General features: G+C 31.4%; 1 protein-coding gene across 1 annotated transcript; it reads left to right on the forward strand.

The window, feature by feature from the left end:
- Positions 1–5,030: 5,030 nt before the first annotated feature.
- On the forward strand, positions 5,031–7,402 carry LOC107027307 (probable serine/threonine-protein kinase PBL12). Its single transcript, XM_015228482.2, has 5 exons — positions 5,031–5,556; positions 5,683–5,818; positions 6,006–6,142; positions 6,246–6,369; positions 6,450–7,402. The coding sequence occupies exons 1-5, from the start codon at positions 5,173–5,175 to the stop codon at positions 6,980–6,982; spliced, it is 1,314 nt and encodes a 437-aa protein (XP_015083968.1). The 5' UTR covers positions 5,031–5,172; the 3' UTR covers positions 6,983–7,402.
- The last annotated feature ends 8,858 nt before the right edge of the window (positions 7,403–16,260 follow it).

The following is a 16,260-nucleotide window of genomic DNA, read 5'->3' on the forward strand; positions in this document are numbered from 1 at the left end:
AAAAAACTGATAACAAAAGGTATGCAACACAGATTTTTGTAATTTAATCATTGTTTTTTCATTTATGAATCGGTATATTGACCAATAAGTGATGATACACTGCTGATTAGAACTTGATACATTAACCCTTGACGTATATGTGATGGCTTTACAAATTTGTGAGTTACTGTATTGTTAGTATAAAGTATCAATTACATATGAATTTCTTTTTTGATTATTGAATTTATTAACATATATATATATATATATATACACATTACTGATTTCAACTTGATTTAGTTTTACTTTGATGTATATGCATTGGAGTTTTATAGATGTGTAGTGTGTTGTTATAATAACGTATCAGATACATTTGAATTTCTTTTTTCTTATGTATCAGTATATGACATTTTTAATCGATATATGAAGTACGTATTAATTTATAAATTATTATGTACTTGGAGGCTAGTTTTCATTAGGCTGTTGTATATTTAAAATTGAGTTAAATTGATATGTGATGTATGTGTGTAGGTTGTTTCATCCTCTAAATTTATTTATTAAGTATATGTAACTGTATATTTTCAGCATGACGAGATATCTTGTGCGCACACAATCTCTATTTTGAAGAGCAAAAACACCATGAACATACATATCCCCGTTCTGGTTACTATAAACCAGCTGCATCAGCAACTATAAATGAAGTTTCAATGATTCTAATGTCGATAAGCACGATTAGTCAATACCGAAGTTTATTTTCAAATAAATTTTCTTGCCACCTAGTTACAAACAGATGACTGAATAGCCAAGGAAAAGGAGGGGAAAGACGTAGAATAAAAAGATAATCACAAACACAAGCATTTATGTACGTTTTGGACAAGAATATCATAAACAAAGAACTTGTACTTTCTTTTCGAAAGAAGATTGAAAAACTCTTTTTTGGAACTATTGTTATTTTCAGATACATTATTTTGAGATTATGAATTTTTAGTTTTTTGCTTTTTCCACTTTTACCTTGATAAAACATTACAACTTACAATTCGATACTGAAATTTCGATACATTTTTAATCCTGACTTTCGTACTTTGGTGGGTTTATGAGATCTTTTTGATGGCCTATTTTAAAGGGATATGTGCTTATATAACTCTTAAACGTCATTATGGACACAATATTTTGAGTTTCTTTTTGCAGCTTTCAGTCTCCGGCCAATAGGTTTGGGGTGTGTGTGTGTATATGGATGGTTTGCTCGAGTACCACGTTTAGTATGTGTTCAATTTTCTCTTAAATGTTGGTTCCATGGGTGAATGGAGTTTATTTCTTCGTAATATGATTGTTATATGTTGGTGCATGAGTGGCGGGTAATTGTGTGTATATGCTATGATGGTTCATGTGTAGATCGAAGTTGCATGTTAAACGCTAGACATGATGCCTCAGGGATCCTTGTGGTCCGAGTTACTTTATGAATTTGATAAAGTAGGTATAGGTGATTGTTATGATTTTGGGCAGGTCTTGGTGTTGGTTAGGCCAGGTTAATGATTAGTGGTCTGGTGCATAATTTATTTGGTGGGACTATTTACAGTTGTTAAAGGGATTTGGAACATATAGAAGTCAGGCGGTTTACTAACTTGGTCAAGGCCAGGGGTTGACATAGTACTTTGGGGAGAGTAGCAGTATAGTTAACGAGGTTAGTGAAAGGACTATGGATTGGTAAAATGCGTGATTTGTAAAATCTCTGTGTGATAAAAGGTTAAGTTATGATCTGATTTGAGGGTGAAATTTCCTAGATGGTAGAGTTGGCAGTGGAAGGAGGTGGAGTGATTTGAGATAGGGTGTATGAGTCCCAAGGTAATGTTATTAGGCAGTGAAGAGGGTAATGGTAAGGATCGGGGTCATAATATATCTCCAAGGTCCATGTTTATTAATTATTTGCATTATATTATGTGGTGGAGTCGGATCGAACGATGTTGCCTATTAGTACATGTTGTTTATGCGGATACTACTTTTCTAATGCAACTTGGCATAGTCTGGTTGCAGAATTAGTGATGCTTCGTAAATGAAGACAATGATGATCGCCGACAAGTTCTACTTATATTTCTTTATGGTGGGAGTTGTGTCTATTAAAATTAAAATCTTGTATTCTCTTAGAAGCTCTTTTACCTGTTTAGACTAGTTTTTTGGGAGGGTTCAAGGTATTTCTTGACAACAGTGTTTTTGTTTTGACCAAGTTTGAGTATTTTCATATTTAAATAGGGATTTTTCTTATATTTTGTTCACTTTCGCATTTAATGTCCCCGTTTGGGGACAAGGATTCTGCTATGTAGGTGTTAGAGTAGGTGCTCACTCGGCTCAGTGGGTTAGATCGTGACAACCATCAACCAGTAGGTGGTTGCTCGGCCCAGTGGGTTAGGTCGTGACAACCACCATTGTCATCACGATCACTAACCAGCTTTATCATCACAGCCACCACCTTTACTGAACATTATTGTCCACGTATATCACACTTACCTTCTCCATCATTATAATTATATACACATTGCCATCCCTTTCTTTTTGTAGACCCCGCCACCTTTACCACTTCTATCAACCTCTACCACCACAGTTAGTTTCCACGTAATAAACTTTGTCACTACAACTAACACCGCCATCGCCTACCACCACCATTATGGTCGATCTCAACTACCAACCGTCTTCGTCATCATAATTAGCACCATCTCCAACTAGCACATATATATCATCAATCACCACATATTTTTTAGTCATCGGCCACCATCAACACCACCAGTTACTAACATCAACCAACACCAACCATCATTATAAAAGTCACTACAACGTCAACCACCAACATTGTCACAATTATCACCGTCGTATTACTAGCCATTAATAACAACTATATCATTATCACCATCACTACAAATTATCTATACCATCACTATCAAGTGCAAGTATTTCTTTTATCAAATAATAATTTTATTTTATTAATTTTTATTTTAATTATTTGTTTATTTAAAGATATAAATAATTATATACATTTAGATATTAAAAATAAAATTATTATATTTATTCATTTTTTCTAGAGATAATATTTTAATCATTTCGAATATTTAAATTTTAGCGAAAACAACAAGTCCTTATTTTGAGACAAATATTTTTCACTTAAATGACAATTATTTTAGAACGAAGGAAGTAACACAAATACCACATGCACAAATCAACTAGAATGGCCCAAAATAAGGAAAGAAAAAAGGAAGTGGGGTGGAACATTCAATTAATATTTGTAGCTGGAGAACAGATAGAGACTTGTTTATGGACATGTTTTATCATTTTATTAATTTGGTTAATGCACCTTAATTAAATGAAGTGGTAGCATGCAGAGCTTTTGAAGCTATCATTAATGTAATGATTGGAACCATCAGAAATTGTAGTAGAGTTGACATTGAACTTAGATAACATATTTAGGAAGCAACCAAAATCAAAAGATTTGGTAAGGAGATTTTGATATTTTGGTAGGGAAATTCATTCTCAATTACAACTAAGGGGTGGCTTTTAGGTTTTTAGTTCAGCCAACAAAATGGGGCCAGCTTCTAGAAGTATTCTCCTCTCATTTCTTATTTTCTAATAAAATAAAATTACGTCATAATTATAGCTATCGTATGTCAAAAGATGTAGTTATCACTGTGATTGAGATATCTATGTTATGTATACATATATTTCCTTCGAAGTGATTATAATTCAAAAAATAGTTAAAGATAGCTAACAAGTCTTAGAAGACTTGGAATAAAATATATCATGATTCAGCTCTTAGAAGCAAGAAAAAACACTTGTCCATATATCATGGTTTTAACAGAGTATCTCAATTTGAATGCTTTTCTTCACAATAATAATTTCTCTTGGTGCATGGAAAACACATGTGTGGCCTCTATTCATGTCTTCAAAAATAGTACTTCCTCCATCTCGTGACATCATTTGATTTAGTACAATATTTTTTTTTCTTAAAAAAGACTTTTGAAATACATTTCTCGATTCTTATCAAGTATAAGGTTTTCAATACTTCTGTTGACTTTTTATTAAGATTCACATTGTTATGTTATGTCACATATCAAGGGTGTATATATCTAAGTTCAGTTAGTCAAGTAGAAAAGTATTTTAATGTTGTCAATAGTTTGGAAAACTATTAATTTAAGTCAAGTTAAGAAGTTCAATACTTCTCTTTATATAATAACATAAGAGATAATGCACAAGTACCTCCTATACCATGATCGAAATCCCAGAGACACACGTTAACTAAACTAATATCATATTACCCCTTGAACTTTTTTTTTTTTAATTTTGTGCACCTTTTGTCTTACGTGGCATACTACGTGACTCCACGCAATTGAGACGCGTGAAAAATATTTGGATGACACGTAAGTCATAAAGGTGCACAAAATTATAAAAAATATAAATTTAGAAGTAATAGAACCTCAATTTAATTAAAATGTGTCTCTGAAATTTCGATCACAGTTTAAGGGATATTTCTACCTTTCCCATAACATAAAATAGCCATACATAAGATAGGACAGATTGCAAGAATAACCAAACATAATTTCATGTTGGAAAATGCATGTAATTCACATACTATTAATTTGATATAGGAAACGACACATTTTATCAAATTCATAATTTTCCAAAAATCATAGACTTCAGATTTATTATTTTATTACACTATAATAATTATTATTAAAAGAAAAAAGGGGTAGTTGAGAGGACAAAATCAGCCTTTAGAAGATATCCAGGAGATTTGAGAAAATTTTATAATTTAAATAATCTTGACAGCAATATATGAAGAAATTTTCGAACGTAAAGCAAGAAACTGTTGCATTCCACATGTATATTAAATTGAAAAAAAAAAACACATAACAAACTAATTGTTAATCATGCCATTAAAGTCAAATAGATGGACAAGTCTGTTTCTCTTGTTAACTAATACAACGACTAAATACTCTTTTTTAGTGTTAGAATTTTTGAATTGCTTCCAAATACATTTGATTTAGTACATATTTTAATATAAAGTTTATTATATATTTACATGGAATAATTCAATAAACGCATCAGTCTATATCAAAGTTCTCTCTATATTACAGAGTAGTTGGTGCTTGATAAATTAGTTATAACAAGGTTCAAAAACTCTTTACTTTCATCTAGTTGTTTGGCGAAGAAATGACTGGTGAAAGATTAAGCTGGAAATCAATAATTCCATGTTGTTACAAAGTGGATGATGAGTTTGTAAAATCTAAGAAACAGGTGAAGAAACAGACTTCATTCCAGAGGCTAACACTTTTAGACTTTGATGATCCAAGTTCACCGTTATCGGCTGATGAACTCTCTAATTCATTCATTGGATCAAGCCTCATAAACTTTACATTTACTGATCTTAGAGAGGTAACACATAATTTTTCTTCTGCTAATTTTCTTGGTGAAGGAGGATTTGGACCTGTGTACAAGGGATTCGTCGATGACAAAGTTAGACCTGGATTAAAAGCTCAGGTTGTGGCTGTTAAGATGCTGGATACAGATGGTCTACAAGGTCACAAGGAATGGCTGGTGAGTTATGTTAATTTTTTTTCCTTCCTTCTGTTCTGTTGAGCAATATGGACTGTGAGGATTCAGATGTGATAATTGTTGTTATTATATATATACTTGGTTGAAATTAGTGAGTTAATTATGTAGACAGAGATAATATTCCTGGGGCAATTGAGGCATCCACATCTGGTAAAATTGATTGGATACTGCTGGGAGGATGATAATAGACTTTTAGTGTATGAATTCTTGCCAAGAGGAAGTTTGGAGAATCAACTCTTTGGAAGTAAGTTTCCGTATACATTCTTTAATCAATGTTAAGGCTATCACGAAGTTGGATATAAAATTGGTTCTGTTTTTTACATCATCTAAGTAGTAGTGATATACTGTTTTTAGTATTCAGAGAACAGAGTCGTGCCTTGATCTTGATATAGCTAGTTATCAATCATGTTTGTATTTGTGGCATTATGCAGAGTTTTCGATCACATTGTCGTGGTCCATAAGGATGAAGATAGCATTGGGAGCAGCAAAAGGTCTCGCGTTCCTTCATGAAGGAGACAAACCAGTCATATACAGGGATTTTAAGGCCTCAAACATCTTAATAGATTCGGTAAGCACCTCGATCTCTTGCTGTTTTTTTTTTCTTTAAGAAATGAAAAACAAACAAAGAGATATATATAGTGACACTTGAAACATGATCATCTGTGTTGTAGGATTACACTGCTAAACTTTCTGATTTTGGACTCGCAAAGGATGGGCCAGAAGGGGATGATACTCATGTTTCCACACGAATAATGGGAACACATGGCTATGCAGCCCCTGAATACATAATGACAGGTAATTCAACTGTTTGGTTCAATAGAAAAATGGTAATACGTCCAACTTGTGATCAGCTAATTCATTGCTATCATTTCCAGGTCATTTGACGACAATGAGTGATGTATACAGCTTTGGAGTAGTTCTGTTGGAACTGCTAACTGGTAAAAGGTCTTTGGATAAGTCGAGAAGAGAAGGAGAACATAATTTAGTTGAATGGTTAAGGCCTTATCTAAGAGATCCAAAGAGAATTGCTCGTGTGATGGATCGAAGACTTGAAGATGAATACCCTATGAAAGGGGCACAAACTGCAGCATTAGTAGCATACAAATGTTTAAATCACTATCCTAAGCCTAGGCCTACAATGGATGATGTAGTCAAGATTCTCGAAACTCTTCAAGATGAAAACAACAACATCGACACTTCAATCAGTGATCCAATGATAACGATGACATTGAGTAGTGATTTTAGCAGTGGAAGTGAGCAAAATGAGGATACTGCAGCACCAGAAAGGAATACAAATAACAAGTACTTGAATAATGAGAGAAATCAAGGTTATGGCTGGAAACATCGACTCAATAGACAACGAATGGTGGCATCATACTCAGATACAGCTCTCTATCGAAGACATTGACATGGTAAAGGCATTGCAGCGAACAATATAAGTAAAATTGCACTTCGATTTATCGATGCTACTAAATATTAATGCAGTAAGCAGAGTATACTGAAGATATAATTTAAACAGCATACTAGTTTCCTGTTAAGATATAAAAATGTAACATGATTTTCTCTTCTTTTTTCTTCTTCAGTTGTTAGATATGAAATTGAAAAAAGAAAACCAAGACTAAGCCAATTCTGTTTGAAATAGATATGTCATTTCATACCTAGCTAGACACTTGATAACACCGACATTGTGACCTATGGATCAATAGTGTCGGTGAAACAATAGGCGATCATGACCTAATTTTTGGTTGTGTTGATGAGAGATAAGAGATTAATATTCATGTATCGAAATCTGCTTAGACATTTTTAAAAAATAAGGTTGATTAATAAATGGAGAGGACTTTATTTGTTTAAGTGTAGTTGGTAAGAAATTCAACAATTAAAATCAACAACGTGACGGCATCAACCTGAAAAATGCAACATATAAAGCATAAAGACTTTCGTTTGTAGAGTAGGAACATATAAATTCACACCTTTTCTGTTGATTGAAAGGAACACTTCTCCTTCTCTAATAAATCAACTGTTCACTTTCTATTTTACATTATGATTAAGAAATCACTAATAAATTAATTAATTTTACTATTTTTTTCTTTGTTGGTATTTTAGTTAGCCTATCGATAACAGAAATTTTTAGGTCTTCAAAATTTGTTTAAACTTCTATATGTCATATTTATTTTGTTGGGATACACTGGGAAAAATTTAATTAGTTATATCAGTAATGAAATAAAGGGTGAGTTTCGATAATCCGTCCGAGTTTCAGAAATTTCAGATTCGGTAAGTGGTAGTTAAAAATAGATACCAAATATCAAAATTTAGAATTTTGGTTCAATGATTATGTAAGTGGTAAATTAAAATTCGATTTGGTACGGTATTCGGCAAACTGTATTGAAGTTATAGCCGATTGTATTACGAAGTTAATATTATCTCTCTTATCATTTCAATTTTATATTTTTATGTGGAGGCACGATACTGTAGAAGATCAACAAGTAAGTAGACATCAGGAAAAGCAAATTGATACAACTAAAAGACTTATTCTTTAACTTTTTCTTTGAACTTGTACTAGTGAATAATTGATATGTTGATATATCACCATCATTATGTAAATAATTTTTTGGAAAATAACGAAAATCGATGGATAAGAGTGTCTCATATCAAATTCAAATTTGAATACCGTAATACTAAAATTTTACTCTCGTACACCATATCAAATTACCGAAATTTTTGGTTCGATTCAATAAATCAGTTTTTGGTATTTTTGCACAGCCCTAAATATAGGACAAATATTTTAGTAAATTGTCCATTTAATATAGGACAAGGACAGTAATTAATATGATAGGTAAAACAAGTCTATAAAAGATAGGTGAAGTAAAGGGGAAATTAAAGGCCATGTCCATTTAGTGATCTAATTAGTCATTATTTTTAGCTCAACCATCCACTTCTTACCTATATGTACCTTTTGATAATCTAGTTTACAACTTTTAGCTCTTTTTAATAATTTAGTCACTAGTTTTAGCTCAATACTTTGCCCCTATTTTTTCTTTTTTAGATAGTTGTTTCTTCTAAATTTAGTTATCACCTACTGCACAATTAATGATATTTCCTCCATATGTTTGACTGCCATGTAGTCTAAACTTATATTAGTTGAGCAACTTTTATTTATTGCACACACGTTCGGAATAAAATAATTATAATAGTTTTTTTATTGACTTAAGCAATTATTCAATAAAGAAAACATCACATATCGTAGTTAGAACGAATATATACTATTAACATCGTATTCAGCCATATTAATTAATTAGACTTCAAATTTGAAGTTCTTTTGTGAATACTAGAACTAGTTAATTTGATCACGTTTTGCATAAAATACATCAAAAATGTTCTTTAGCAGTAATTATTAATGACAATAGGTTCATTGTTGCTAAAAATATATTTTTAACGGTATTTAGTACGTTTTGTTAATGTCCCTAAAGCCAATCTTTATTGGATGAAATGACAATTAATTAATGTCGATAAAGGCTTTATTGCTCTTTGGTAATGTGTATATTTATTACCGTTAAAAACTATTTTCATTGTAATGGTAGTTATAAAAGACGACTTGCAACAAAGTCATAAGTTACTATTTTAAATCAAAAAAAATTATAAACTTACGACAAACAAAGAATTATATAAAAATAAAGAGAAATTAGACAGACAACATACAAAAAAATAAACAAATGATGGAATATCATTTATACGACCTTAATCATTAAAAAAATATAAAAAAAAAATATAAATTCAACATACAATCTTCTGAGCACTTGCCAACATCCATTTCCTCAATGATCATCATTCAATAGCCTTCATTTTATTGTTCAAGTCAATCTAAAGCATGAATATAACAAGTTCTGAAAACATAAAGTAACACCCCAAAAAAATTTAATCTGAATAATTCCTCTTATGTGTATAGACCCATACTAGATGATTCTTAGTTGTGCGTAGGTGTTAAGGTTGATTATTTGGTATGGTAAGAGTATTAGAGAAGAATTAAGGTCATTGAAATCATGTAGCACAAAGTTGAGTTGAAAGTTTCCTTATTGATTGAGGTATGATATAATATTTTACTTGGGTCAACTTCAAACTATCGTATCTCTTAAAATATGAATAGTTATGTGTCTTCTTATCTATCAAAATTATAGGTATTTGAGTCTTCTTTCTAATGCCACTAATCATTTGAAAATCCAATCCATTTCTGAAATAAAACGTTATGACTGTTTTATTAGAGACACTCCAGTCTAGGAATTGTGCTCCATGTTCCACGAATTGGGAACTACTTGCCATGCAAGCATTTACGGGTTGTGGCTCATACTCATGGAATTGAATAAGAGACTTGTAATTCTCACCTCAGCTTCACGAAAGCAATCCACGAGTCTGTGGATCATTCCACGGGTCGTAGAAGGCCCGTTGACCATGTACACCACTCGTATATCATGTATATTATTTGTATATTAAATTTTCAGATTTCATAAAAGCGTTAATTGAGTTTCTTTTCTCACTTTTCACCTCTTTATTGACCCAATATCTCCGAAGAGATCTCTTCCACCACACCAAGTCTTGATAAGTATTTTTCATGAGCTTTCAACAAAAATTCTAGAATTTTTTTACAAGAGTCTAACATCACATACTTTTCATATCTCAAGTGAAATCAACAACTCAATTTTAGGGCTCAAGACTTGAGTTTTTTAGCAAGTCCATCAAGAATTCTTCCTTTCAAATCAAGATAATCATACCCTCACAATTTACTAGTGATTCTAACATATAATTATGTATCCTAAGCAAGAATCTACCATCAAAACATAGGATTTTCAAGAAACGAATCCAAAAAATTCAAGAAAGCATTTCTTAATTGCTCTTCATCAAGTTAGGGTTTCTCTTCAAAATTCGTAGAACATTAAGACCTCATTTGTTTTCATTAAGATTAAGATGTTTGAATATGAATACACGTCTGAATATTAAGATATGCATTAAGATCTAGATTTGTAAATCTGAATAAATATTTGAATTTTAAGATGTTGTCTCTGAATCTGAACACTGGATTATTGAGACTGTTTGTTTTCAGTATCCAAATGTACATATGAAATTAAACACTATATCAATAAAATATTATAAAAACCTCATTTTAGTAAGATAACTTTTTAATAGAAAATAATATTTTGAACATTCTTATTGTAACAAGGTAATATGATTTATCTAAGAAGAATTTAACATAAAGTTACATCATTAATATGATTATTCTTTGCACTCAAAAACTTTGAGAATCTAATATAATGCAATGTAAAATAGTTTATGTAGAGTACTTTATAATAGACATTTGTTATTGTTATCCATCAAATAATTAATACTTTCTTATTTTCTGGAACCGTGCTAAATATTATATCATGAAGTGTTTATCAATTCAAGTATATTGATTAATTTTTGAAAGTAAAAGACGTATATTAAGTTAGTAAGAATAAATGAAATTATAACGTTAAGCATGTAATTAATATTAATTAAATAAGAAAGAAACTTCTATGAGTTATTGTGATGTAGTTCAATTAAGATAAAAGTCTTATTTTTTTAGTCCGAATGGTGTTAGGAGTGTGTTACAGATCTGATTCATTCAGATGTATTCAGACTCATTAAGAGACTTGAAGGAAATAAAACAAATTAACTTAATAAACTGAATCTGAATAATTAAGATTCATTTATAAAAAACAAACACACTGAATGAGGCGAATCTGACTGATTAAGATTCAGACCCCATTAAGTGCAAAAATTGAGGCATAAGTTATGTTGGGATATCATAGTGAGAGATTAAGTTCTTTCTCATGCCCTACATCTACAATTTAAGTTAGCTGAATAAAAACTAGAGTTTTTACCCCAAAATTTAATATGTTCGAAATTCTCTCTATATTCCTACTGTTGGTTCTTGATATCATTCTAAAGATTTCACTACATATTATTAATGATCTTTGATTGTTGTTCATGATTAATATACCACAAAAGCTTTTTATGATTAAGAGTAATAAATGAAAGCCAAGAGATACTATTTCTTATACGTTATTTTCATGCGTAAAGTAAATTCTATGCCTTTCAGAAAAAGTTTCAAGAAGCATGGATTGCTTGAAGTGCATTACAATAAAAAATAAAAACGCACTTAGTGTTGTTCATCTTGTATTTCAAACATACTTAGAACAAAACTTTGAACATCTTTGTAAGACAACAAAGTTTAAGAACATTTTCACAATTAGAAAATTATACTAGTAGCGAAACTAGAATCAGAAACAGATTTAAAAAAATATACGAAATATTTTTCTTAAAGAAGAATAGTTGTTAATATGTGTCTAAAGAATCTTACTGATTCCAACAAACCTTGCAGAAACACGAAGTTATCAAGTTTAATGAACAAGTGAAGAACAAAAGAATAGAAGAACTGAAATTAATTCACAAATCTAAAATTTGTAAAACACGTACTAGAATCTGGAAAATTTTTAATAGGAAAAAGATCAAGTCCACTGAACTCACAGTGTCCCCTTAAGGAAATTATTCCCCTCTAGTATCCGAGGTTTGATTTGGAATATGACCTCCCAGGGTAAAATGATCACAATCACCAGAGTATAGATACCAAAAACTTCGGTGTTAGCGAACCACTCAACGGCAGTAAAGTACATTTAGAATACTAGATTTAGTAGTTGAAGAAGAAGCCTATGAATTCTATATTTAAATGAGAGGAAATCCCTCAATTTATAGAAAACAAAGGGTACTGCGAAAATGTTCTTATTGTGCCTTACCGAAAAGGTCACAACCTTTGGAAAAGTCACAATCTTTCAGAAAGGTCGTCACCTTTCATAAAAGTCACAACTTTCCATAAAAGTCATAACTTTTCATAAAACTCACAACTTTTCATAAAACTCGCAACATTTCATAAAAGTCACAACTCTCCATAAAAGTCGCAACTCTTCATTTTCCATTCACACCTTTTTAAAACCCAACAATCCCCCGCATGAATGGGGAATGACTCAAAGACAGAGAAACGGACAAGTATGTGTACTTTACAAGCAAGAATTAATTGCATCTGGATAAGTAGGTTTCCCCTTGGACTTTCCGTAGTGAACATATGTCGGATATACTCGGTCAATCGGTGTATGCAATATCTTTGAACCGTTGAACTTTGGTGTATACCTAGACAACCATATGTCACACAATTAACCCTTTTACCATTTATGGTTCTTACGGTTGTGTTCGTTTTAGCCATGAACACCTCCTGGTTTCATGAGTGTATAGAGAGATGGGCTTTTGACAATCATCTTCTTTGAAGCGGCTTACACTTCAAACTCACATTGGTGATTCCTAACCGTGTTATCGCGTAGATACACTATTTGGTCAACTCTGTCAAACTTAGCAAATCATTTAAACCATTAAGCTTTATTAACTCATTAAAAAGCCTTAATGTTGTATCCTTGTCCCTGAGCATTGTCTTCATCATGAGAATGGATTGAGTTTGTTGACAATGCCGAACCGTCATTCACAACTTTGTTTTTCTCCTTGAATCTAGCTCTTGGGATCTCCAGTCTGCTAGATAGAGTTACCGCCATGATGACTTGTCATAAGCCGTAAATTCATTCCCTTAGATGATTTTTTAACTTCCTCTCTAGTTAGGCCTTTTTGTAAGTGGGTCCGACACATTATCATTTGACTTTACATAGTCAATTCTAATAATTCCACTAGAGAGTAGTTTTCTAACAATATCATGTGTATGTCGTATATGAAGAGACTTTCCGTTATACGTCATGCTCCATGCCCTACCTATTGCATCTTGACTATGAAAGTGTATCCATACTAATGCCAATGGTTTGGGCCAAAATAGAATATCTATCAAGAAATTCCGGAGTCTTTTAACTTATTCACCGACCTTATTTAGATCACCTAGCTCAAAGATCATTATAGAGTTAGCTATACATGTCTCTTTTTATATATTTCTAAGAGACGCTCTTCTACCAATAGTAAATACATATCCACTCGTGAATTTTACTTCATTCGTCCGATGATTCAATTGGCATCACTATATCTTTCAATATTGTTGGATATTGTTATAATGCAAGACATAGTTTTAAGTACTATTTTAAATACTCCAAAACTCTATTTATTGTCATTTAATGAATTTATTTGGGATCACTTGTGAACCGACTCAGTTTAAAATAGCAAATGCTATATCTGATCGCACACACTATATGAATACATCATGCTTCCCAAAACTCTAGCATTATCCAATTGTGAGTCATTTTTGTTTTCACTCTTTTGAAATGCAAAGCTCACATTTATTGGAGACTTGACAATATTGACATCCAAATATTTGAACTAGTTAAGTACCTTTTCAATGCAATGAGAACGTGAAAATGCTAAACATTATGAAGTTCTACGAATTCTTATATCTAAGATCACATTAGCAACTCCAATAATTTTCATTCCACTTGCTTTATAGCATATGCTTAGTAGCATTTATGTCATGAGTGTCTCTATTGATGATCAACATATCACCAATATACAAACAAACAATGACCTTATGATTTTAATGTGAACACATTTATCACTTCCATCATTCTTCAATCCATTTGCCGGCATGGTTTGATCAAATTATGTCATTGTTTGGATGCTTCCATAATGTGACTTAACAAGTTCACACACTTTCTTTTATTTACCAGGAACCACAAAACCCTTGGGTTGTTCCATGTAAATTTCTTCCTCCAATTCTACATTTAAGAAAGTTCTTTTCACATTCGTTTGATTAATTTGGAGGTCATATACCACACTAATAATTTTTGCATCCGAATGGATGTATTCTAATTACTAACGAGTATATATATATTGACAAGATCAAAACCTTGTTTTTTTTAAAGCCTTTGACAAAAAGTCTTGCTTTATATTTTTCAACAGTTCCATCAACTGTTATTTCCTTCTAAAGATTCACTTTGAACACAAATGTTTATTTTCTTGAACAAGATCAATTAACTTCCAATATTGTTTATTGACACCATCTTTCCAAAGAATTGAGTCTACAGAAGACACAGAAAATGTTACAAAAACAAATTCGAAGGAAGTAAATGTCCTTTAACATTTACTAATCCTCTGAATCTCTTTATTAAATATATTATCCTTTTCATTTCCTAGGCCTTTTAGACCCTTCTCTAGACTACTCAAGTCTAATTTTACAGTCCACAGTCACAGGTCCTATTTTAATTCTTTTAGGAATAGGAAATTGGACATTGACTAGATACTCCCACACTTTGAAGTATTTCAAGTTGGATTTTTTTCCTTTCCATTTCTCATATGGAAAAGATTGTATTCTAATCAAACAAAATCGATTTCTTTCTAAAAAGACAAAACTTTTTGTTGTTTCATTTTGTAGTAAGGATAGTTCCTCCACACAAGTTTTGTGTAAACCCGAACTTATAAATAATGCATCCATCATTTCTTTCAACGTCGGATTTTTCATCAGATTAAGGTGAATATGGCAGTAGTTTGATGGATATTCAACTTTCCAAACATATTTCTGCACAAGGAGATTTATACTCTCCATTGTTATCACTTCTTATATTTTTTCACAATGATTTTCAATTTCGATATTATATTGTCTAGATATTTCTATTGCTTCATCCTTACCATTCAGCAAATAGACAGTCATTTCTAATGCAATTCTCAATAAAAGTAACAAATATTTTTTCCCACCATGAGATGGTGTTAACTTTATATCACAAATGTGAGTGTAAATCAATTCTAAGAGATTATAATTCCTTTCAACAGATTTATAAGAATGCTCAACATACTTGATTCCACAAAAACTTGACATTTTTATTTATTGCACTCAAAGTTAGGCAAAACTTCTAAGTTGATCAATTTTCCTTACAAGTTTTGTAATTGATATGCCCCATGTGTTCATGTCACAAACATTGACTCAAGCAAGTAAGAACAAACAAAAACATTGAGTTTGAAAAGCTCTTCGCGAGGTAGCTTTTTTCTCACTAATATTTGTTCTTATTTCTTACAATTTTGTGTGATACAAACATTGTTTAGATTATCAAATGTCCTTTTCAGAAGGACATTTCCATAACTTTCAATATGATTGTTATAGAACCACCCATGAACAAAGTTTCATCGGGTTCAATAAAGACAATATAGTCCAAATGTAATTTTTACAAAAGCATAACAAATGACTATTCACCAATATTCATGTCTATGCAAATACTTTTATTATAATAGACATATCTTTTCATGAAAAATCACAACATTTTAAGTGATATTTTTTTCATAAAAGAACACAATTATTTTGAACAAGTATATATATAATTTGGATGTTTCATACTAGTCACACTATATACTAGTAATAGAGAGACTCAACAACCACAATACCAGATATACTCCAAGAATGTGGGTATAACATAATACAAAAGTATTATTGAATTTCATATCTTTTGCTCCAAAGTTAAATTAGACACCAAGTCTAATCATAAGCAAATAACCCCCACATTTCAAATGTGATCTCAAAAATATTTTTCAAATATTTGAAAATAGTTTTTCCACATATTTTAATGTTGGAAACATTATTCTACGAAAGAATTATAGTGTTGCGATTCTCTTTGACAATGTTTACACAATGTCAAAGTTCATTCCATAGAG

The sequence above is a fragment of the Solanum pennellii genome, chromosome 8 (assembly GCF_001406875.1).
Source record: "Solanum pennellii chromosome 8, SPENNV200".
Classification (NCBI taxonomy): Eukaryota; Viridiplantae; Streptophyta; class Magnoliopsida; order Solanales; family Solanaceae; genus Solanum; species Solanum pennellii.

What these genes read in the sequence shown, in the direction of transcription:
- LOC107027307 (XM_015228482.2), top strand. Translation starts at nt 5,173, where the DNA reads ATGACTGGTGAAAGATTAAGCTGGAAATCAATAATTCCATGTTGTTAC. An exon ending in AAGGTCACAAGGAATGGCTG is followed by an intron (nt 5,557 to 5,682) that starts GTGAGTTATGTT and finishes TTAATTATGTAG; the next exon opens with ACAGAGATAATATTCCTGGG. An exon ending in CAAACATCTTAATAGATTCG is followed by an intron (nt 6,143 to 6,245) that starts GTAAGCACCTCG and finishes TCTGTGTTGTAG; the next exon opens with GATTACACTGCTAAACTTTC.